Here is a 26,198-nt window from a genome sequence, read left to right as displayed (position 1 = left end):
CAAGTAAATAAATATTACAATGGACACTAAAAGTGAGCAATGCATTCAGCCAACTACAAGCATGTCCATCCTGCCCTGTCAGCACCACTGAATATTGTGGGAGATGCCAGCCACATTGCAATTGGAGCAGCCCTACACCAAGAAGTCAGTGGGCACTGGCAGTGTTTGTGGGTTCTTCCTGCCCCACCCCCACCAGCCCCCCTCCACGTGAAGGAGCTACATTGCAGACAGACAAAATGAAATGCCTATGATAGGAAGTTGTTAATGATATGTGAGAATGTAAGACATTTTTGCCCTTACATTGAAGTCTAGCCAGTAACAATTTTCATGGACCATAAACTTATCATACTGGTCTTCTGCAACATCAGTGATAATGTTCACCACGGAATTTCTGGCACATAGTCTGTTGGTAACAGGTCAAGAACTGCAGGACTTACTGACAGATCAGACCACAGGATTGCAACTGAAGCAGACAGACATGTCAGGAAGCAATGTTAAGATATAGTGCATCATCTCACAACAGAGGCCAAGCCCCTTCATTATGCAGCAATTCCACAAAATGGCATTTGACAGCATCCAAAGGGGCAAACAGCACTATCAAGTTGCTAACTGAGCATTTGTGTTGCCATTGATAAAATTTACGCCAGGAATTTGACTCACTCATGCCTCCCATGTCAGCGTCAAGTAGGACAACATGTCAATCCAGATGTCAGAAGTTTTGCGGGATACTACCAAGGTTTAGTTACATACAACTTGACTTAGTGGGTCTGCTTCAACCCTCAGAGGTTGCTCACAGCAGTAGACAGGCTCAGGTGATGGGCAGAGGCCCTACCAGTCACAGACATGACAACCACGACAACAGCAAAGGTGTTTGTTGGATATTGGCTTGCACATTTCAGATGCCCACTGCATGTTACAACAGACCAGGGCTGACAATTTGAATGTAATCTTATCAACCAACTGAATAAGCAGTATATGTTCCAGCACCATCACACAACCAGTTCTCATCCAGCAAGCAACAGACTGCTGGAAAGATGGTACAGAATGCTGACAGCAGTCCTCTTGTGTCACTGAGAGAGTTGGACAGAGGCACTAGTGCTAGTACTGCTAGGTTTACAGACGTGAGTAAGGTGAATATATGTGCAGCAGTGGTGGAGATAGTTTATGGAGAGCCAATGAGAATTCCAGCAGACTACCTCAAAACTGCAGCACTTTCAGGCAACCAGAGCGACCACTGCTGGTGTAGCAGATTTGTGATGATGTGTCTTGTCACGGTGAACATCCAGTCTTCGTGTACAAAGTGTTAGCGCATTTTTTGCATGTTGTGCTGTGCAAAGATGCTCTCCGGGCTCCTCTACAACCCCTTTATACTGAATCTTACCACATACTACTATGCAATACCCATACTACAGACATCTTGCAAAATGGAAAAAGCATCAGGGTGTCGCTTGTAGGAGGGGAGCCAGTATGGATCTTAACATCCCTGATGCTTAACAGAACTTCTTTGGTTGAGGATGGCTAAGGTTCAAATGAACATACACACAATTGGACTAAAAAGCCAGTGTCAAGACATCAGAGGATCATAGAACAACTGCTCACACTGACATAACAACTAGTCACCCATATAAAAGCTGAATGACAAATCAAAGTCAAGTACCCCAAAATTCCAGGTGTTCTACACTTTAAGGGGAGTGGGACTGTGTGGGAAGGAGAAACTGACCAATGAGGTGAACACTCTTCTTTGCAAGTGTGGAGGATTTTGGAGTAAGACTTTCATTCTTTAAACCAAACAATGGAAAATCCAGGATGTAAAGTGTGGTTTCAGTTACCTGAGACTGCAGTCGTGTGTGCAAGTTGTGTTTGAGTGTGTGTGTGTGTGTGTGTGTGTATTGTTGACAAAAGCCTTAATGGCTGAAAGTTATAATTGTGAGAGTCCTTTTTTGTGCCTACCTGCGACTCAGCATCTCCGCTATACGGTGAGTGGAACTTTTATTCTTTACTGATTTAGGACTTTTACTTCTGATTCTGTGATCCAGGAATTTGGATCCTAGCAAATTATGTCTTAATAACCACTACTTTTATGAATTATCTGATCATCCAGGTAATTTTAATTCTTGAACTACCCTGTTGGTAACTTCGTAGTAACAGTGCTAATTTTAAAAGTCTCTATCATTGCATCATATAAATGAATTGTTTGATAGTTATCAGTGTACCCATTTAAACATTTATAAAGCAGATATACATAACCAGCTGCTTCAAATAATTGGGAAAGAAACAGAAGACTTCCTTCCCCCACCCCAAGGTAGTGGCTACTCAGATAATTTTGTGTGTTTAAGTAAATAAGTCACAGCTGCAAAATACTAACGCGAATTCTTTACAGACGAATGGAAAAACTGGTAGAAGTCGACCTCGGGGAAGATCAGTTTGGATTCTGTAGAAATGTTGGAACATGTGAGGCAATACTGACCTTACGACTTAGCTTAGAAGAAAGATTAAGGAAAGGCAACCATACATTTCTGGCATTTGTAGACTTAGAGAAAGCTTTTGACATTGTTGACTGGTATACTCTCTTTCAAATTCTAAAGGTGGCAGGGGTAAAATACATCAGTTATAAGAGTCGAGGGGCATGAAAGGGAAAAAGTGGTTGGGAAGGGAGTGAGACAGGGTTGTAGCCTCTCCCCGATGTTATTCAATCTGTATATTGAGCAAGCAGTAAAGGAAGCAAAAGAAAAATTTGGAGTAGGTATTAAAATCCAGGGAGAATAAATAAAAACTTTGAGGTTCGCTGATGACATTGTAATTCTGTCAGAGACAGCAAAGGACTTGGAAGAGCAGTTGAACGGAATGGACAGTGTCTTGAAAGGAGGATATAAGATGAACATCAGGATAATGGAATGTAGTCGAATTAAGTAGGGCGATACTGAGGGAATTAGATTAGGAAATGAGACACTTAAAGTAGTAAATGAGTTTTGCTATTTGGGGAGCAAAATAACTGATGATGGTCGAAGTAGAGAGGATATAAAATGTAGACTGGCAATGGCAAGGAAAGTGTTTCTGAAGAAGAGAAATTTAACATTGAGTATAGATTTAAGTGTCAGGAAGTCGTTTCTGAAAGTATTTGTATGGAGTGTAGCCATGTATGGAAGTGAAACATGGGCGATAAATAGTCTGGACAAGAAGAGAATAGAAGCTTTCAAAATGTGGTGCTACAGAAGAATGTTGAAGATTAGATGGGTGGATCATGTAACTAATGAGGAGGTATTGAATAGGATTGGGGAGAAGAGAAGTTTGTGGCACAACTTGACTAGAAGAAGGGATTGGTTGGTAGGACATGTTCTGAGGCATCAAGGGATCACACATTTAGCATTGGAGGGCAGCGGGGAGGGTAAAAATCGTGGAGGGAGACCAAGAGATGAATACACTAAGCACATTCAGAACACTGTAGGTTGCAGTAGGTACTGGGAGATGAAGGAGCTTGCACAGGATACAGCAGCACGGAGAGCTGCAACAAACCAGTCTCAGGGCTGAAGACCACAACAACAACAACAAGTAAATATAGATCGTAGGAAGCTAATTATAGTGTGTTGCTGTTTCTCCTTGTTGATTTATAGTTTCACCAATTCCACATCCCCAAGGGATTACCTTGATAGGAATGACAGAACACCAACAATGACTGAATGTATGGGTGGGTTTTTCTACCCACAACATTAAATCTGATAGTGTTTTCCCATACAACATCTTATAATGCATAAATAATTAAATAATAATCAAAAAGTGGAAGGTTTTCTGCTAAAATTAAAACTTATGTTGCTACCCACATCAGCTGCCAATGTCCTAAATACTATGCAGGGACATAGGCATACAAAAAAGGTAATATTCCGAGGGATATTTTCAGATTAAAGTGTAAAATACCAATGTGAATTGTTGAAGTTTACTTTTCTCTTAGAATTCAGATTGATTGAAATTTCATGAATGTTTTCATTTTTTCCCAAAATAAAGTACACAAACTTATTGTCACACAATAACAGAAATGAAATTTTACCATCATGAGCAGAAACCACAACTAGCAACTGCACAAGTCTTACACAGTGCTGACAAGGTCTCAACTTGCTAAAAAGGGCGTTAGATCACCCAGTGACTGCACGTAATAGTTAGGAATATAACCCTTATATCTCTCATCCTGTGAATTCTGCCATTCTTGTAAATTGTGTGCAGTGGTTAGTCCAGATAGAACCAATAAAGTCTGGAAACCACATCGATTCCCCAGCATTATATCTGTCCTCGCACTGAAATAAACATATTGCTTACAATAACACAAAACAATCTTATTCCAGCAATAGAAACACAAAATTTCACAACAGACTAAAATGAGAAAATATATGAATGACTGATATAATAGTTGTATATCTGAAAGAGACACACACATGCAAGAGCATATTTCTTTCTCTTGCTGGAGTTTTTGACATTATTGGGAGGCAGTCAAGTAAAGAAAATGTAGATTTTTTTATTTTTGATATATGTCAAAGATGTCAGCATAATAATAACAACAAATAATCTGGTTTACCTTTATTTTTTATGTGTTAATTTCCATATTGGAAGAGATTTTGGTAAAAAGTTCATCCAATAACAGCAAATGGAGCTAGAGGACAAAAGACGTCTGGTGGGAAACTTGTTCTTACATGTATCTTGAACACGGCAACTGGTGCACATTTATTACATTAGTATAACTCAGAGTGCTGTAATGATTAACATGGATGCTCGCCACAGTGTGATGAAATATATACTGGAAAGAGCTCATGAAATCATCACTATTGAAGTTATAGAATGGATATATTGACTGATCCAAGAAAACTTATACATTATGGAAAAGGGGCTAAGGTTTGTGGATATAACTCATGGTTTCATCTGTACCATAACCAATGATGATCTATGGTAACAAAAAATTTAAAGAAATGGCTTATCTTTTGATGAAATGAAATGGTACTATGAGGTTTAAATTTTTGTTCCATTATCATCAGTGTGCCACAATTTTGAACATGAGAGCAAAGAGGAAGTCTGAAAGTGGAGACACAAAAGTGACTCTCACTGAAGGAAAAAGTATAGATACAATTAGTTCAGGAAAATACACTGAGTGACCTAAAAAAACGAGGAGGCACAGGATACAATGTTAACAGGGAGCCCTCAAAACTGCAGTAACACACAGAGGCATGGATTCTACAAGATGTTGGAATTATTATGTACAGGTATTGATCCACACAGGTTGCAATGCTATCCTCAACTGGTTGGTGCTGTGTTCATACAGTGTGACAGCATCTCATAAATCCTTGATTGGGTTGGATGGAGTGATGTAGGAGGGTGAAACCATGGTTATAAATTCACTAGGATGCTCATGAACCCAGCTGCATGCAACCAATGAGTATTGGCATGTTGCGTTGTTCCACTGAAACATGACACCTTCGTCAGGGTACTCTTAATGCCAGAAAGGGATGCAGACGGTCTGCAAAAATTTCTATGTAACTTGCACTTGTCATTGTCCCATTCAGCTGGGGTTGACTCCATAAAGTTCTGGTGTAAATGGGTTCCTAATGGCCCACCCACTTTCACATCAATGCCAGTCTGATAAACAATATACTGTCTATCATCCTGTATGGCTCTTCGAACATGATGCGATGTGTGTTCATCAAAAACTTGTGGTTGTCCTGTGCAGTGATCTGGTCTCTCTCTCTCTCTCTCTCTCTCTCTCTCTCTCTCTCTGTGTGTGTGTGTGTGTGTGTGTGTGTGTGTGTGTGTGTGTGTGTGAATAATTCCCTCTGCAATACTTAAGATCCGCCCTGGCTGCAATGTTCATTATTCTGAAACAAATGAGATGATTTGTAATTGAGGATGTCACTGATCAAAGGACATCTTGAAGATTGGAACAAACAATTTTTCTCCTAATGGAAGAGATTTATTACAAGGAATGGTGATTGCTTCTGAGGTAATAAATCTTCGGTAACAAATATTCTTTCTCAGTTGACTGCCTCCCATTAGATATGGAGAACAAAGCTATTGTCCACTATTTAAATACAATGAACAAGACAAGAAAATGGAGCTACTAACCTGTCACCTATCATCAAAGTTCGGCCAGGTTCTACTTTTAACTTCCTGATGAGGACATCCATTAAGTATTCACTTGGTTTTCCTAATATAACAGGATGACGTCCTGAGCAGCTAGTGACTGCTGCAGCCATACAGCCAGCACCTATAGTACACGAAGACTTTTTAAAAAAGCGAGTCATGCATGTCAACACTGCTAGATGCATATAGCCTTATATAAACAGAATGATGGTTGTAATACATGTTAATGGCTGAGAATATCCCTCTCTAGCTTAACCAGTTAGTAGATATGCTTTGTCCATATGAAGTGCTGTAAACTATGTGAAATGTAAGTTTCAAGGCTACCTGAACTCCACTGCAGTGTCTCCAGATAGCCTTTGTAGTGATCACAATCAACTGACCTGCATGGAAGGGTAAGTGAACGTATACTGATGCACATATAGTGAATCCCCACCCCCAACCTGAAGTTATGATTGGCTCAAATAAATCACACTATTTTTAAACAGTGGACAATCCAGGATGGAATGTAACAATATTATGGAAAGGAAAGGATAATAGCTGCTCACCATATAGCGGAGATGCTGAGTCACACAGGCACAACAAAAAGACTGTCAGAAGTGAGCTTTTGGCCAACAATGCTTTTGTCAGAAAGACAGAGAGAGAGAGAGAGAGAGAGAGAGAGACAAAGACAGAGAGAGAGAGAGACAAAGACAAAGAGAAAAAGACAAGTCTCTGGCTGCTGAGTCCAGGACAGACACTGAGTATAGCATGGCATTAGGAAATAGTAACAAAGGAAAACAGCATTGTGTTACAGGATGGAAGAAAAGCCATCAGGAAAAATCAAACAGTGAAAACCAAGGAATATTAGAGGTCTGGCCACAGCAGCCAGACACTGCAGTCATCCTTTCCACAATTTTGTTATGCTAACTATCTTACACTTTTGCTCTATTAACACACACTTTTTCTTTCCAAGTTGTTTCCATGGACAGAAATTTATTTAATTTTATCTGACCACCTGGAATGGGAATAGTTAATTTTTCCTAGGCTTGGTCTCCAAAACTCTAAAAAGCCATCAAACAAAAACTAAAGGGGTTCAAAAATAGCAGGCACAGTTTTTCTCCATTTAAAGTGAAAAGCAAGTAGTCTCTTAATTACATACACTGTGTGACAAAAATGTGTTTAGGCCATTTGAACTTTAAGAATGTTGATAGCACAGAATGCATGCAAGTGGGGGTACAGTATTTGTATCTGAAACTGTGAAAGCAAAAATGAGTGTGAGTGAATGTGTTCATCCTTCTATTTTTAGTTCAACTTATACTCATTGGCAGCAGATGTACAATTGTCGCTGAAATGGCTGAAGTGATTTCAAAGGGAAGCAAGTGCCTTGTTGTTACTGGAAAAAACTGATGTTTTTGAACAGTACAGATGGTGAGAAAATATGGACTGCACCACCATGGCATGTAATAGTTCCAGTATCATTAATTGGCAAAACCCAGGGAGGCAAGATAAGATGGAGTATCTGCAATAAAAGAAAAATGGATGATGGAAGTATGTAAATAGTGAGACAGTTTTTAAAATTTTCCCCAAAACACTTAATCCAGACAGCAAGTCTTGACCACACTGGGTATCAGAAAATGTAGTGTCTGTTAATTTCCAAAGTAGCAGCTTTGAGGTGCTGTATTTCCAGGTTACTTCAGCCCATAGAAAGGTGATTGTTGCACGATGAGGGAATACAGACAAAAAAGAATAATGCATTCACTAGTAACTGAGTCAGATAGCGGTTGTGTCAAAGAGAGAGCACTCCTGTCACCATAAAAAGAACAACAGTTTAGTATCTCATAAGACTGTGGTGATGTCAAGCCTTCTACTGGCCACTGGCATACCACTCAAATGCAGGACGTCAGGAAATATGGAAGATCTAAAACTTCTCGCTGTCTTAATTATAAAACCTGTACAGGAATCATGAGACTTGCAAGTGTAGATAAGTGAATTAATAATCTGTGAGAAGAAATAGACAAGTGTGCAACATGTGGATGTTTGGGTCAGTCTGGGGAGCATGCTTGGATAGCCTAAATGGTAAGGCAACTGCTCACAATAAGTGGATCCAGGTCTGAGTCTTCATCTGGCTATAGGTAATACAGCTATACATACATATTCCAGGTAAGTTGAATTTTAGGAATAAATTTCAATATTTGGAACTGTAGTTCATCGTCAAATACATAACATATTGCTCGATATCAGTGCGTTTATGTGTGGCTTGATCCATGGTACCCAGCCCATAGGGCACTCTATTTTTGAGATCCTACAGGCAACGGGCTTTTCACATGCTACTATGTTGAGGGTGTACTGCCAGTAACTTGATTTGGGGAATGTCACTGCTGCCAATGTTAATACCAGGGGTGTACCTGATCAGGGCAAACATTAATAATAGACAGATGGGCCATAATGCAGAAAATCACTCGGCATTTTAATGCTGGACACAAACAACTGGTAAACAGTCATACTATTTAGAACCACCACCACCACCACCACCTCACTATGCGGGTACAGAAGATACCACCCCCCACATTTATCTCTGATCACAACATGTCTGAGGTCACAAATATTGCCACTGGTTGCTCAAAGAACCTAAAGGGATTATCTTGACACAAGTTGTTATATACATTGAGGTTGTGCATCTCACTTCCCAAGAGGGTACTCTTGACACACGTAGCAGAGTTTGTTTACATGGGATGAAATTTTGCACCTGATAAGTTTGGTATTTTGTCTCACCTGTGAACAATAATAGAAACTTACTGTAAGATTATGGTCGTCTGTTTGCTTTCTGTCCCATGTAGGTGACCTGCACTTTCAGAAATACTGTGTTCCACCCATCACTCCAAAATTGTACAATCATTTTATGGAACACTTCTTGGTTGAGTGTGATCATGTGGATATTCTGTATATTTTAGTAACATCATGTGAGATGTGCATGGTTTTGATGTACCTTAAACTAACCTCCGTGAGTTATTGCTGTTGTCAATACAAAAGAAGGATGCTACATGCTAACTAGGCAGGTGTGTCTAATGTAATTGCTACATCCCACTATGCAGGTGTCTCTATTGCTCATATGTGCAGATAAAAGAAAGAACTATGTTCCTTCATTTTCCATTTATAAGATTTTCTCGCTTTGTGAATTGGCTTTTAGCAAGCCTCAAATTTTATCTTTTATTCTCTTCTCAAAAATATGTTTTGTGGTCTTACTGCTATTGCATTCCAGTTTAAACACTTCAGAAGCGTTAAATCCAACAGCTAGCTACAATGATCAGGCTAAGCAGGTAGTAAACAAGTGCTCCGATATCTTTTCTGAACATGCCTGTAAGAGCACGTTGCAAATGAACCCTAGGGCACCACAGCTGTATAGTTTACCAAAGCTCCAGAAACTGGAAGTGCGAATCCCAGGAGAATCAACACCATCTTGAAGAAGCAGCTGGACTTCAAAGGCAAATATAGTATCAAGAACAGTTTGGATTTAGTTAACAAGTTAACAGATGTTAAGGTCCTAACAAATGCAAAATTAGTCTCTTTTGATGTGCGTAGATTGTTCACATGTATTCCAGTGAAAGACTGTTTTGATATGGTGTCACAATCATTGTATTCACACAACATAAATCCAGCAGAGCAGCTGAGCATTGTTAGCACAGTGGAATGCTGTTTGGATCAAAATTATTTCTGCTTTCAAAGGAGCTATTATCAGCAAGCAGATGGTCTGGCAATGGGCTCACCTTTATCCCCCTTACTAGCAGAAATGTTCATGGACAAGTGGGAGACTGATTTTCTGAAGAGAGAACCACCGGCAAAACATGTTGTGTATTGGTACAGATATGTAGATGATATTCTTTGTATGTGGAAAGGTTTCAATAGACAACTCCATAAATCTGTGGAAAATATGAATCAGTGGCACACGTAACATAAAGGTCAGCATGGAGTTAGGGGAGCCCTAGCATAAATTTCCTGGACACTAGCTTAAAGATAGAAGACAGTAACCATAAATTTAAAATTTACCGAAAAAGATTCCTTCACTGACACTTTCATCCCGGCTTTTTCCCAACATTCCACAACCTACAAACATGCAGGATTTCATCAATGATCCACTGTCTCCTTTCTATCCCTATGTCCCAAGAAGACTTTGACCAGGAGCTTAACACAATACAAACAACAGCCATAAATAATGAATTTGACCCCAACACCACTGATAAAAATTTAGATTAAAAGATGAAGCGGCAAGCCAGGTCCCTACTGTCCCCAATGAAAAACACAGACAAACAGGAAAAGAAATGGTGCAGATTACCTTTTATAGGTAAATTATCAAACAGTAAAAGTAACATCTTGAAGGCAAAGGGTTTATCTTTGTTTTTCTAAGTCCCTCAGACAATAGGTAGTTTCTTGTTCAATGAAAAAGACAGACAACCAGCTATCAAAAAAAGTGGGATTTATAAAATCACAAGCCATGAGTGTCAGTCTTGCAACATTGAACAGACAGGAAGGTCAATCTGTACCAGGCTTAAAGACAGCAAAAAATGTGCAGCCACACTCCAAATCAGTACCACTGGAAACTGTGACAAGATCTTCAACTCGAAAACGCAGACCTCCAGCCTACAGCCAGGATTTTTTATGGGCAAGAACACCAGTAGCTCCCTGCTAGCAGCAAACCAAAGGAAAACAGGTGCAGAGCAAAATATTCATGAACCAAAACTACAAGAAAACCCGGTGAGTGGTGCCAAAAATCATTCCATTGGGAAACAGTCACTATTATCCTTTAAAATATTACACCATAATGTGCAGTCAGTGTTTAATAAGTTACTAGAAATAGATCTCTTCCTAAAAACAAAGCCACACTTAGATGTTCTCTGTATTACTGAACACTGGTTAACAGAAGACAAAATTAAAAAAACGCCACTTGGTGAATTTACTCTAGCTGGTTATTCTTGTCGGAACAAAAGTAAGGGAGGTGGTACAGCAATCTATGTCTATGTCAAAAAAGCCCCACAAAGTACAATAGTATGCAAATAGAAACAGACTTTGAATTCTCCTTAATTATCTTAACAGACTATAACCTATTGATACTGAATGTATATAGAGCCCCTGATGGGAACATCCAAACCTTCAAACACTCCCTCGAATCACTACTCACAAAAATTCACTCACTAAACAAAAATCTATTAATAAGTGGAGACTTTAATATTGACTTCCTCACACCTGGAAAAAACAAAGATGAATTGTTGAATATTACAAATTCATTCAACCTATTCCCAACTGTAAACACACCAACCAGGATCACAAAAAATTCAAAAACAGCTCTAGATCAGATTTTCATAAACGCAGACAAACTACACCACTCAATCGAAGTCATCAGCACAGGTTACAGTGACCATGAATCCCAAATACTAACAGCGAATTTAAATTACATAGGACAATATCCCACAATAACCAAAATGCAAAGGCAATTTAATGATGATAATATAAGGCTTTTTTTAACTATCTGTTAACGGCTAAAAACTGGGCAGAGGTCTATAAAGAAAATGATTAAACTACATATTTAATTCCTTCCATGAAACATTTCTCCACCACTTCAATACTGCATTTCCACTGAAATCCAGGAAAATCGGAAACAAACACACAAACTCATGGGTAACAAAAGGGATAAGGATTTCCAGCCAAAAAAAGCGTGACTTAAAAAATCACATGAAACACCATGACGTCGATGATCAGTTTAGGTCATATTGTAAGACCTATTTTGCAATCTACAGAAAAGTTATCCAACAAGCAAAAAAATTATACAATGATAAATTTATAAAGGAATCTAACAATAAAATGATAGGCTTGTGGACAGTTGTAAAAAATGAAACAAACAGTAAGCAGCAGGTTATAAACAAAACATTAAAACTAAACCTAAATGATGAAGTCACATCAGATCCCCAAAAAATAGTAAATGGTTTTAATGACTATTTTAGCAAAATAGCAGAAAACCTGATAAAGAAGAACTGCTACAGACCAAATACTCAACACCAAACACTAATAGAAACCATACCAGTACAGGCATCAATGTTTCTTCACAAAGTCTCCAATACTGAAGTACTTACAGCTATAAAAGGACTAAAGAATAAGTACTCCAGTGATAGTGACAACATTCCTGATTTAATTGTAAAGAAATGTGGAGAATCCATTGTAGAACCCCTAACCCACATAATAAATGCATCCTTTACAAATGGAGTTTTCCCTGGCCTACTAAAGACTTCTAAAATTACCCCACTTCACAAAAAGGGCTCTAAAAATGATGTAGCCAATTACAGGCCCATAGCACAACTCAGCTCATTCTCAAAAATATTTGAAAAATTATTTTACACCAAATTGGAAGACTTTACTAATAAACTATCCTTATTGACAAAACACCAGCATGGTTTTAGAAAGCAAAAGACAACTACCACAGCTATTTATGAGTATCTCAACAAAACCTTAAAAGCACTGGATAATAAGGAAATCACTACTGGTATCTTTTTAGATTTATCCAAAGCCTTTGATGTAATTGACCATACCCTACTCCTTAAGAAGTTAGCAAATAAAGGTATAAGAGGAATTGCAAACAAATGGTTAGAATCTTACCTGTCAAACAGATTTCAAAAAGTTGAAATTAATTTTGAAAAAAAGAATAAAACCACCCATCGGTCTACTGTCCACTCCTCTGACACAATGCCCATTAGATATGGTGTGCCACAAGGCTCAATCCTGGGACCCATACTATTTCTGCTATACATTGATGAAAAAATGGAAATGTCGTGTGGCTAGGGCCTCCCGTCGGGTAGACCGTTTGCCTGGTGCAGGTCTTTCGATTTGACGCCACTTCGGTGACCTGCGCGTCGATGGGGATGAAATGATGATGATTAGGACAACACAACACCCAGTCCCTGAGCGGAGAAAATCTCCGACCCAGCCGGGAATCGAACCCGGGCCCTTAGAATTGACAGTCTGTCACGCTGACCACTCAGCTACTGGGGCGGACACATTGATGATATAAGCACGAAGCTTGCTACAGGACATACCACACTATTTGCTGATGACACTAGTATACTAATAACGGGTACTGATACAGAGGACCACAACCAAAAATTTAAACTGCTTATGTCATCACTCAGCAAATGGTTCAACGAGAACAAACTGATTATAAACATACAGAAAACAACGTACATCAACTTCAGACTCTCATCCCAAAAACAAGAAATGCCTGATGTGATTCCAAATAACCAAGAGCTTATGTGTGGGGACTCTGTCAAGTTTCTTGGCATATGGCTTGAAGGAAATCTTAAGTGGGAGGCTCTCACAAATTATATCTCAAAAAAGCTCTCAACTGTGTGTTACATTTTAAGGATACTCAAAAAATCAGTCACAAAATCTGTTCTCATACATGTATATTATGCTTACTTCCATTCTACATTACAGTATGGAATCATATGTTGGGGGAACTCACCTGGAGGTAGACATATTTTCAAAATGCAAAAACAGGCAATACGCATAATATGTAATCTAAGACATAACGAATCATGCAGACAACATTTCAAAACAAATGGCATTATGACACAGCCCTCTGCTTACATTTATAATATCGTCTCATTTGTCAAGTCATACTTGTTAAAAAATGACTGCACACTAAAATTCAATGGAGATATTCATAACTATGCAACAAGGCAGCAATCTGACCTACATATGATTCAGTCCAGAACTACCTGCTACCAAAAAAGTGTTTTAAATGTTGGGATACAAATGTATAATAATTTACCCAATGAAATCAAAGCAACAAAGAACCCAAGAGCCTTCTCACATAAGTTAAAAAAATATCTCTTGGACCATTGTTTTTATGCAGTTGATCATTTTTTTGAAAGGGGTTAAAAATGTAAACAATATGATAAATTTTCAATTAGGTCTGAAAATTATATACTGTGCATGTCTATGAAATATACTGGATTATTATATACTGTGCATGTCTATGAAATACACTGGACTACTTTACTATGACATTTGTATTGGCTGTTTGTATTTTACCATACAACATTTGTATTTACTGTTTTGTTACAGATAGCTAACTTCCTCATTGTAAAATAATGTAAAATCAATTTATTAAATATTACTTGTAAATATGTTCCCTTGACCTGTCCAATATCGTATGTACAACCTTACAATTCTATGATTTGTATTAACTGTTTTGTTTAAGATAGATAATTTCCTTACTACAAAGTAATATAAAAATCAATTTGTAAAAATTACTTGTAAATAGCTCTCTTGACCTATCCAATATCATATGTACAGCTGTACAATACTATGAGTGCCTGGATCAATAAAAATACAATACAATACAATACGATATCACAGAAGCTGGAGATTGAAGAAGCCTGATTCAGCCTTTGCAGAACATTGCCTGAACAATAACCACAAAGACACAATAGATGTACAAGGCCCACACACAGAGGAAAATGGAGCCAAACCCACCAATTAGAAATTTTATAAATTAAAGAACAGATGATGTATCCCCACACCTATTATTAAACAAGCAAACCCAGTTCAATTATTCACCTCTTTTAGATGAAATCACAACCCCCAGGATAGATGCAAAACTTTGGGCCCCAGTCCATCATAGTTAAAAATATCTTGGCTGATGCATAACTTTAGTCTGATCATTGTAGTATAACTGGTGAATGTGTAATAACGTATGTAATTTGTTAAAAAACGGTCATTGACATAATTGTACAGTAAGCTATGGATCGATACCTTAAGAAATTGAGATGATTGCCTTTGCCTTGTCATCAGGTTTATCTGTGCATTATCATCTTAGGGAATCAGTAATGTACTTGAAAATAGGGTTATAACCCAAAATCCAGGTTGTGCAATAACATTAATAATAAATTGTGAAACAAGGCTAAAAACAGTGTCAAGCAGATGAAAGTTTTTATCTGACCATTATTACAGTAAAACGTGCTCAAAATGGAATTGCACGGGACTAAAATAATTTTCCAAATTGGACAAGTTTCTGGATTACACAAAATTCACTGGGATTTGTAAAATTTGTGAGGCACTGTGCATAAAAGTATAGTAAAATTTTTTAATTATTGTACACTGTATTTACGTATCTTCACTCCAGCATAGTAGACATTCATTTACTGTATACTGGACAACAGAATACTGGACTATTACACTAATTGATAAATAACATGGCATTTCTATATCTTTACTTGAACTTTAAATTCGTTTATTATTGTATGTACATACATAATGTGGTGTCACCGCCAGACACGACACTTGCTAGGTGGTAGCTTTAAATCGGCCGCGGTCCATTAGTACATGTCGGACCCGCGTGTCGCCACTTTCAGTGATAGCAGACCGAGCGCCACCACACGGCAGGTCTAGAGAGACTTACTAGCACTCGCCCCAGTTGTACAGACGAAGTAGCTAGCGATGCACACTGGCGAAGCCTCGCTCGTTTGCAGAGCAGATAGTTAGAATAGCCTTCAGCTAAGTCAATGGCTATGACCTAGCAAGGCGCCATTAGCAGTATATTGTCTGAAACTATAGAGTGTCACTTGTATCGTCAATAGCGATGTACCAAGGATGGATTAAAGTTAAATATTCCAGAAGCTACGTACTTTTCTTTATAGCATTCATTATGTATCCTGTTTCAGACCTCACGCCATCCTGCGTGAGCTTATAGCGTGTATTTCGGTCTCCTCAAACCACACTGTGTCGGCACTTCTGTCGACACATCACATATTATTCCCATGTTTATTTGCTTTACATTTCACTTTTTCACCACATGTCAAGGAGGGAAACTTGCTTTAATTTCCTGTTCAAAATTGTTTTTTCTAGGAAATTTTTTGCACCATACAACAGTTCCAACAAGTTGGGAGAATTTGTGTGTGCTGCAAATTTCATAACATCATTTATGCATGCAATGGCTTCTTCAGGCGTACTAATGTTTTAGGGACATCACTTTGCTCCTCTTCTTCTTCCTTTGTTTTTTCTTCTTCATCTTCTGTGTTGTGGATTTCTATTAAATTTTTTGCTGAAGTGAAAGTGGAGTAAGTTGACAGAAAGTCATCACTTCCAATGTAATCATCTGCACTACATGAAATGTTTCACATTTTCATTAATTCTGCAATTGGTGCTGCATTTTCTTGAAATTCGATGGACACAGAAGCGTATTGTTCTTGACCCCCAAACGCCACTTTGTTGAAGCACTTGGTGACAGTTTTGGGTTTTATTTCCATTGCTGTCAAGCCAATCCAGTTTACTGCATCCAGGACAGAAACTGACCGTGCAAGAGCAAATACACTTTCGGCTTCTTGAAAACTGAGAATAACAAACTGCATCAGTAATTGCCTATAATGACACTTGAATATGTAAATAACACCCTGGTCCACGGGTTCCGTGAGGCTGATTGTGCCTGGAGGGAACCAAGCCAATTCCACATTTGATAATGTTACTTTCGGGTGGCAGGTTGCATTGTCTAGAAACAGGAGAACTTGGTGATTTCCTTTTTTCAGTTTGACATTGAAAGAGCCCAGCCATTCTTCCATAAGACCACTCCACCATCTACACCTTTTTATTGTTTCGCCATGTGACTGGAAGCTTACTGGCAGCTACGTTTTTGAAATGATACAGTTTTGCTGCCTTTCCAATCACCAATGGCTTCTCCATTCAACCTAAAATGTTTCCACGCAGAAGTACAGCAAGTCTTTCCTTGGGCATTTTTCTGCCGGTGCACTTTTCACCTTGAATTGCTAGCGATTTTGAAAGCAAAGCACAATAAAACAGTCCCATTTCATCGGCATTCAACACGTCTTTCGGGTCATAATTCACTATTAAGTTGGACAGTATTGTCTTCCATTCTGTTGATACACTTTTCTACACATCCTTAGCTTCCCCACACACTTCATTCCACAAGATGTTGTGTCTAGCTTTGAAGCTGTCTAGCCATCCTGTGGATGCCTTAAACTCTATTAATTCTAAGCTCTTTAGTGACTTTCAGAACCTCACTCTGCAACATGGGTCCAAATAAAGGTAATTTTTTTGCCCACACACTTACGAACCATTCCCACACTATTTCATTAATTACTTCATTTCCAGTCTTCTTCACCTTTCTTTTCATCTGCCCATTCCCTTTCATCCATTCATCCTGAATCTTATTCTTGTTTCTTAGTCTCATAAATTTGTGTTTTACCACATTTGAAGCACAACATAATTTTGCCTCGATTACATTAACCTTTTTGTTAAGCGTTAATGACAGATACCATTTGTTCGATATCACGTTACTGTATCTCTTAAGGTGCTACTAGTCAGCTGAAACTGGCAGAAAATAATGACCTTGCCATTTAAAACCATTGTTTAATGGAACAATACCCACTTCTCTCATTGCACAAATTGCAGCAGTGTGTGGTAGATGCACAACAATATTCCTGCATGTGCTGGCATGTGCCAATAATGAGGAAAACAAGAAAGCTGACAAACAGAGTGCTGATGAACGAACCGTTTCCTCTGACATACTGTACCAATACTGAGCGTAACTTATTCATAGTTCCACAGAGTGGTGCGGTTTCAGGTCCACACCAGCAGTGCGGAGCTGCACTGGACCTCTTTTCTTGGTTTTGTGCCGCTTAACAGAGGTGTTAAAAGTAACAAACTTGTAGAGTCATGAATAACTAATGAACTTTAATACAGTAGTACTGTATAGGCTCTTTCCCACATTATACAATGTATTATTAAGTATGCTATAAGATTTGCTTTCCATTTCTGCATTAGGTACATCACTCTGCTTTATACAAAAAATCAGCGTACAAAAGTGCACTGAATGCATCGGGACTGAAATACTTGCATGGCTTGGGCAGAATTCCAAATTATGTGCCAATCTGAGCAAGTTTTACTGTTGTTGTTGTTGTGGTCTTCAGTCCTGAGACTGGTTTGATGCAGCTCTCCATGCCACTCTATCCTGTGCAAGCCCCTTCATCTCCCAGTACCTACCGCAACCTACATCCTTCTGAATCTGCTTAGTGTATTCATCTCTTGGTCTCCCTCTACGATTTTTACCCTCCACACTGCCCTCCAATACTAAATTGGTGAGCCCTTGATGCCTCAGAACATGTCCTACCAACTGATCCCTTCTTCTAGTCAAGTTGTGCCACAAACTCCTCTTCTCCCCAATCCTATTCAATACTTCCTTTTTAGTTATGTGATCTACCCATCTAATATTCAGCATTCTTCTGTAGCACCACATTTCAAAAGCTTCCATTCTCTTCTTGTCCAAATTATTTATCGTCCATGTTTCACTTCCATACATGGCATGCATCGGGACTGAAATACTTGCACGGCTTGGGCAGATTTCCAAATTATGTGCCAATTTGAGCAAGTTTTACTCTATTCCAAAAAATCACAGAACTTATGCTACCTACCCCTGTGACTATTATTCCAGATCTCAACATTACCATTTCAGGCACATCTTCGAAACAAGTGGAACACTGATCCTATTTTGGAAGACTGTGTCTCAGGAATGGAAGTGCAGTGACTGTGTAGCCTACCTTGAATGAAGATGTAATGTTACTCACCAGGTTCATGGTGTTCCATCCTGTTGTAATTTCATCTGTGATTTTGTGAAACATCAGTTGTGTATTATCATGAAATCAAGAAACTGCAATGCTTTCACCGGTAGAAAGTGTACTTATAAAAAAACATTTCATGGAATACTATGCAACTTGTGATCCAACTATCAGATCATGGCTCAACAATATAGAAGTTACAATCATTCACCACATGAAATTAATACGTCAAATTATGTGTGCTGCATGATGACCCCATGCTACTCCCTTTCAACCTCTAAAAACAAACTCAAACACATAATGAAAAGTGCAAACATAAATACAAATACATAGGTAACTCTAGCATAAGGCAGTGTACAGTGCAAAACAACTCAATTGATGTTAAACTGTTCGAGCAAGGATGTCTTAAATGTAGAAAATAGCTCATGTTGGTTGGTTGTACTACAGTGTGGATAATTTCAACTGCTTCAATTGAACTTTTAACTTATTAAAGCTATGAATGTAATGGGCCACTTTGATAACAACCTACCGTAACCAGTATCTTTAGCGATTGGTAGACAATTGTTCACTGACAGCCCACTCAGAACCCACATCACAGCCATTCTCAACATTGTGAATAATGACCTTTTGTTGTCTGTTGCTTAAGTAAGAGGTGAACCAATTGTGAGCTACTCCCCAAGTTCTGTAATGGTCCAACTTCTGGAGCAATATTTTGGGATCAACACAATCAAACACCTTAGTTAAATCAAAAAATATGGCCTAGCATTTGAAACCTTTTGCTTAACCCATCCAATACCTCTCAGAGAAAGGAGAATATAGCATTTTCAGTTGTTAAATGACTTCTAAAGCCGAACTGTACATTTGATAGCAAATTGTCTGATATAAAATTATCAATTATCCTTACATACACAGCCTTTCCAATAACTTTAGCAAACACTGATGGCATAGAGATGGATCTAAAACTGTCTACATTATCCCTTTCTCCCTTTTTATACAGTGGCTTTACCACTAAGTACTTTAACCGTTCAGGAAACTGACCTTTCCTAAAGGAAAAATCACAAATATGGCTAAATACAGGGCTAACATGTGCAGCACAGTACTTACACTCCATCATAACCAAGAGAATGCTTAGTCTTCAATGATTTAATTATTGACTTAACCTCTCCCTTGTCTGTATCACAGAGGAGTATTACAGACATCAATCTCAGAAAGGCATTTGCCAAGTACGTTACATGATTCCATGTAGAAACTAAATTTTTATTTAATTCACCTGCAATGCTCAGAAAATCACTGTTAAACAGTGTACATATATTTGATTTATCAGTAACAGAAATATTTTTACTATGAACTGACTTTATATCATTGACCTCGTGCTGCTGACAGACACTTCCTTCACAACTGACAATATGGTTTTAATTTTATCCTGTGAATTAGCTGTTATATTTGCATACCACATACTCAAGGTCCGTAAAAAATAAGGTTGAGCAGTAAGCGTTCTGTCCTGCCATTGGCTGAGGCTGTGACGTCACGAAGGAACCGCCGCTGCCTCTGAACAGCGCTACGAGACGCAGTCCGCGCATTTAAGCGATGTATTTGTGAAATGTTTCAGTTTCTACAGAAATAGTAAAAGGTAAATTGTTATTCTGCTATTTCTAGAAAGTTACTGCTATATTCTGTAACTTGTCCAGCTTTTAAACAGACACTGCTGAGTGCTGACTTTAATAAAATCAAGCGTCTATAGATCAAACTATACAAAAATAAGTGCTAAGTACAGTCTGTTTTGCAGTTCTCTACGAAGTAAACGTTCGAAATGAGCATTCGATTTTCTAACTTTGGCTCTGGGAAAAGTGTTAACTTGTAGACAAGCTCTATGTAACGCTCATTTATATTCTGTTTACATCATGTCTACAAAAACACTTTCATTTTCACTCAAGAAATTATGCAATTGCCTTATTTGTAGGAAGCATTTGAATTACCTACCTGAACTGACACACACACACACACACACACACACACACACACACACATTCTTAATTTTCTCACACCTCAAACCTTGGCTTATATTTTTATCAAGGTGGCTGTATAATGTTTGCCCTAGTTGTTAAAATTCACTTATATAAAAGAGCATTGAATCAAAAAAAGTGCTGCAAAATACGATTTACAGGAAATAGTGGTAAATTAACTTACCGAGTCCGCCGTTCAGCAAAGTTGGTATGTAGTGTGGGAAACAATAAGCCAATCCTTGACACTGTCAGTGTAGAGTCTTGCTTGTTGTGAAACACACAGTCAGAGGACCTTCACTTCTATCACTAAGTTTATATATTATTTAACTTTCACAAATAATGTTTATTTACATTCTAAAGCGATGACAAATACCACTTCCTTGCTTTCCATTGCTGAGCGGCAACTGCTTTCTTCGACTTGTCCTTTGCAGACAGCCAACGCAGTCGGATAAAGGTTCTCGTCCTAGCATAAATCTTAATGATTTCTGGGTGAATAGTGGGGAATCGCTCGGTAAGTATAGCGCACAGGTTCTTGATGACACCAGTTTCCCTGGACAAACTGTCGTGTCCATGGATCTGGGCAAAAATTAACTCAAATCTGCTAATTGTTTCGAGCCACGTTTCTGAAGGCACAAGCAAACCCCCACGAGAAACCATGCCCAGCCATCCTCTCGATGTCTCCTCAGGCAGTGTCAGTAACTCTCCAGTGGGTGTGGCCAGTGATCTGTCATACTGTCTGCATCGATAAGCTACATATCCAGCAAGATATTTAAATCCTTCAGTGCTGCAATCAGAAGCCAGTGACATTGGAGGCACATCGGATTCTCCTACTCCAAAATCGAAATCTTCTATCTGCTTCTCTCCTTCAACCATTGCCAACGCCTCAGACATATCAGGCAGGATATTGCCAAAAACAGTTGCAGTCACGAATCTTCCTTCTTCATCTGGCTCAACAGACGATGCATTTGAAAGTGGAATATCATGAGCGTTTGCTCCCAACAACAACAGTCTTATTCGGCTCTTTACTTCGACTGGCGATGGGTGATCGTAAAAACGTCCAAGGCCTCTTATAAGAGAAAAAAAGTTCTCCAAGCAGTCTTGATTTAATCTTGCTGTAAGAATATATTCAATATTATAAACAGCTAAGTCACTGAACAGACCCAAAAGTGACCGAACAGTTTTCAAAAATCCTTTCTGGAAGGGTAGGAGATGTTTTGAGTTGCCAACACGCATCTTCTCACAACACTTCGAAAATTTACGTAGGCACTGTTCTTGGGCTTGAAAATTGACACCAAATCCGCAAGCAAGTGATTTATTACTTTCTTTTGTCCTTGAATTAAGTACATCGAAAGTCTCATCCACCATCTGTATGAAATCACTGGCGTGTCCTTCTTCAGGCATCAAATACCGAATCGCCTGTGCAGTTGTATTTGATAGCAGCAGAGCTGCTAAGCGTACTCGCTGTCGCTCTCTGCCCTTCACTATAATGTGTTGCTGAGATAACTTGGGACATATTTTCATCTCGCCACTGTCCAGAACTAACAGTTTCTCGAACACAGTTTTTGTCACAGCCTTGTTTTCCAACATTATTCCTTGATCCAGCAAGTGGTTCCTTAAGAGTTTGAGCAAATGGGGAACGTCAGCAAACACCCACACATGTCTCAGAGAATCACACGGGTGTGGAAAACAAGTATTTTCATGAGTAATGCCAAGCTCCTTCCAGACAGAACTATTCTTTGCAGCCATGTCTGCTACTGCAGCCACAACATTGTAGCAAATGCTGGCCAGGGAAACAATTACTTCGTTTAAGAGTGCTGCTGTCATCTGAACGTCAAAATTGAAATAGATAGGTTGCTTCCACGTTGCAAACAAGCCTCGGACCATGACAACAAGGACATTACTGTGAGGTCCAAGAATCCTGTCATCTTGCTGATCGTAACAAATTCTACTGTCAATGTTCATTTCATCAAATGACAAAACGCAAATACGTTCCCTGTCAGTCAGTGTTGCAGCCTGCATTTTCATCATCACTAAAACATCCTTCAAAATTCCTGGTTGGCAACTGAAACTGCGATTAATCCAAGAACGCAAGGTTGACACTGCAGGTAGAGGATATCCGAGTTTTTCTCTGAGGAAATTGTAACTCTTCTGCGACAGAGCACGTAAAGTAATAGACTTACAAATGTCCTCTTTGCCCCATCGAACCCATTTTGAACCATGCAACAAGCTTCTAATTTGATTGGGTGAAAATATTTTGCCCAGTATTTGATTAGTTTCACGAGACACAAGCTCCTTTTTATTAAATTCTTCTTCGTGCAGACGTCGTTTCATTGAGGACAGCTGACCTCTAAGATATTTATTACGTGCTCGCAATTTCATGCACATGTTCCTTAGATGAGCATTTCTCCTCTGTAGTGACGCTACAGAATTCTGTGAAGTGACTTTATGTGGATCACTACAAAGAACTTCATCTGTAAATGTATACTTGTCAACATTCCTCTTCAATGGTGAGAGCTTCTTTAAAGTCTCTAGGCTTCTTCTACGAATTTCACGTTTGTTAAAACGTTCTTTCCTTTCTTCTATTGCAATCGGTGTGTTATCATTGGCATTACTACCACAAGGCAAATTGCAAGACGGATACGCATCACTCTTAAGGATCAGTTTCCGCGGTAAATTTAACAGCTCTGAACGTAAGTCCCGGATATAATCCGTTTCCTTGAAATGACGAGAGCATATTCTAGCGTTCCCTACGTTCACAGGATCTTTCCTAAAGCATTTTGAAAGCCAAACCTTTTGCAGACTTTCATCATGTGGGAAACAATGCAACACTATTTCAGTCCCTTTTGTATTGCGATTGTGAGAGTTACAGCCAACAACAGCACAACCTGGCATTGCTTCCACACACTCTAATACTTCGGACAAACACTCACTGCACAAAGATAACCAAACGGAAACGACAACACGCACGAAACACAACATGAACGAACCACGACAACACAAAGCTCAGACGTACACTTCGCGCGCGCCAAGAGCTGTTCTTTAGTGACGTCATGCGCAGAACGTCAGAAATGGGTTTGCTTCTGCGCAGCAGTTACTGCTCCCTCGTGCCACATACTCTTTGCCTTCCTAATAACATTTTAAGCACCTTACAATACTGTTTGTAATGGGCAACTGTAGCATGATTGTGACTACTTCGAACATTTTGATATAATTCCCGCTTTGGTCTACATGATATTCATACCCCGACTGCCTATTACTGATTGTACCCCATTTATAACATTCTAATGGAAAGCAACTCCCAAAGAGCATGAGAAATGTGTTAAGGAAAGCATTATATTTATCATCTATGTTATCAGCACTATAAACATCCTGCCACTCTTGTTCCTTGACAAGGTTTAAAAAACTCTCTATTGCTATTGGATTAACTTTCCTACATAGTTTGTAATTACATGTGACATCTGTTTGAGTACAAAAGGCTTTTAGTGTTAAAACTCAAGCATCATGGTCCGAAAGGTCATTCACCCTTTTACTAACAGAATGCCCATCTAGTAATGAAGAATGAATAAAATATTGTCTATCACTGTGCTGCTTTTCCCCCTGCACCATAGTTGGAAAAAACACAATCTGCATCAGATCATATGAATTTACAACATCCTTTTTCTTGCACCATCATGTACAAAATTTATATTGAAGTCACCCCATATTACTAATATCTGGCACTTCTACAAAGTGAATCAAGAACCCTCTCTAGCTTGAGCAGAAATGCTCTGAAGTCAGAGTTGGGGGACCAATAAACAACAAAAATTCTTCATAACATCCAGATATCTGTTCAGTGCAGTGCCGTGATACACCTATGGACTCAAATGAAATACTGTTTTTTATGTACATAGCCACTCCCCCACCCTGCAAGGAACTCCTTGAAAATCAGCCAGCTAGTCTGTATCCTGCTAAAGGAAGCCTCTGAATTGTCAAATTATTTAAGTGGTGCTCTGACATGCTAATAATTTCAGAGTCAACATCTATAAGCAGTTCACTAACTTTATCTCTAATACCTCTTATATTTTGATGGAATATGCCAATTCCTTCACTATTTGGAAACATGACATCCCCTGAAGGTGAGCCCTTAGTTAGAGGGACTTCCTTTAAGCAGGTATACCTATCAGCTGACTTCAATCTAAAAACGGTGCAACTCTAACGCCAACTACTACAGGAATTTTTCCATGAGTGATCCTATCACCACCCACTACACTGTCACCTATAAGCTTTACCAGCCTCCCCTTCTCATAACTATTGAGGTGCAGACTTCGCCTAGTGAAACCCGATCTACTGATGGACCTAACTGGCACCACTGAAATGTGACCCATGCCCTCTGCCATCAGCGCCCTCTACAGCCCCATGTTAATGCGCCTAACAGCCACATGAAGATGAGGCCGATCATGATGCTGAAACAGTTGCACAAAATGCACATTAATACCACCAGTTTGAGTAGCTATCTTTACCTCCTCGCCACCTATATCATATTCCCAGTCCCTATCAAGACTGTTCCCTGCTCCACCCACTATCACTACCTGACCCTCCTTCATAAAATTCTTACATAGCTCCCCTATGCTGTCAGTCACCTGAGCCAACCCTGTACTAGGCTTCACAATGCTGGTGACCTGATACTCACTCCCCAACACTTCCTGCAACTGCTGGCCCACACCTCTACCATGTGAACTACTTAGCAGCAGGACTTTCCTCTTTCTGTCAGATTTTGCAAATGACCTTGGCCTCCTAACTGCTGAGGACTGCTGCATGTTCCCACATCTACAGCTACAAGAGGCTCCTCGCCACTCAACAGAAGCAGTAACAGCCATTCTTCCCTCACTCTATTATGAGTCGTGTATGAAAAGAATTTGACACTGCTCATAAAATAATGTGTGTTATGTAATGTGCTACAACAGGAAAAATATATGTACAGACACAACTGTTAAGTTCTATCAAACTAACTATAAACTGTACAGCCATATTGTATTTGTTGTTGATAGTAGGTACAGTCAGCCTGAGAATATGCACCTATACTTGCTAAAATGTTACTGGCCAGGTTAATGCAGGGGTTGCGGTTTGGCAGGTTGGCTAGGGTCAGGTGGGATTGCATCATGTACTATGGCTAGAGGAAGAAAGAGGTGGGGATGGGCTGCTAATGGGTCAGAGGAAGGCAGCAGATGTGCTGGCTGGTAATGCAGGAGGTAGCGGTGACAGGTGCAGGGGCTAAGCATGTGATAAATGGATAGTGGAGCTGATGAAGTGTGGCACATTATTAAGGTGACATGGAGGCTTGGATTTTAGGAGGGATGAAAGGACAGAAAATGTTGGGCAGAGAGTGTGAGGACAGTCAATTAGCAGAGAGTGAGACCAGGAGGCTCATGGGAGGTTAACTTTCATCTACGTAGTTTGCAAAAATTGATGCTGCAGGGAAGGATCCAGATGGCATGCTCATGAAGCA

The 26,198-nt window shown here is 39.2% G+C and overlaps 1 protein-coding gene across 2 annotated transcripts in view; it reads right to left on the bottom strand.

Moving 5' to 3' along the window:
* Window positions 1-3,917: 3,917 nt before the first annotated feature.
* Window positions 3,918-26,198, bottom strand: part of LOC124776794 (glycerol-3-phosphate phosphatase-like) — a 64,001-nt gene continuing 41,720 nt past the window's right edge. For both annotated transcript variants that reach the window (XM_047251932.1, XM_047251934.1), the window contains exons 5-6: window positions 6,100-6,241; window positions 3,918-4,286 (exon numbers count right to left, since the gene is read on the bottom strand). In XM_047251932.1, coding sequence (XP_047107888.1) covers window positions 4,103-4,286; window positions 6,100-6,241 — 326 coding nt within the window. In that variant the 3' untranslated portion in view covers window positions 3,918-4,102. The remainder of the gene's footprint in view (window positions 4,287-6,099; window positions 6,242-26,198) is intronic.

The sequence above is a fragment of the Schistocerca piceifrons genome, chromosome 2 (genome assembly GCF_021461385.2).
Source record: "Schistocerca piceifrons isolate TAMUIC-IGC-003096 chromosome 2, iqSchPice1.1, whole genome shotgun sequence".
Classification (NCBI taxonomy): domain Eukaryota; kingdom Metazoa; phylum Arthropoda; class Insecta; order Orthoptera; family Acrididae; genus Schistocerca; species Schistocerca piceifrons.
The sequence above is the reverse complement of the archived record's forward strand: the minus strand, read 5'-3'. Positions and strand labels throughout refer to the sequence as shown.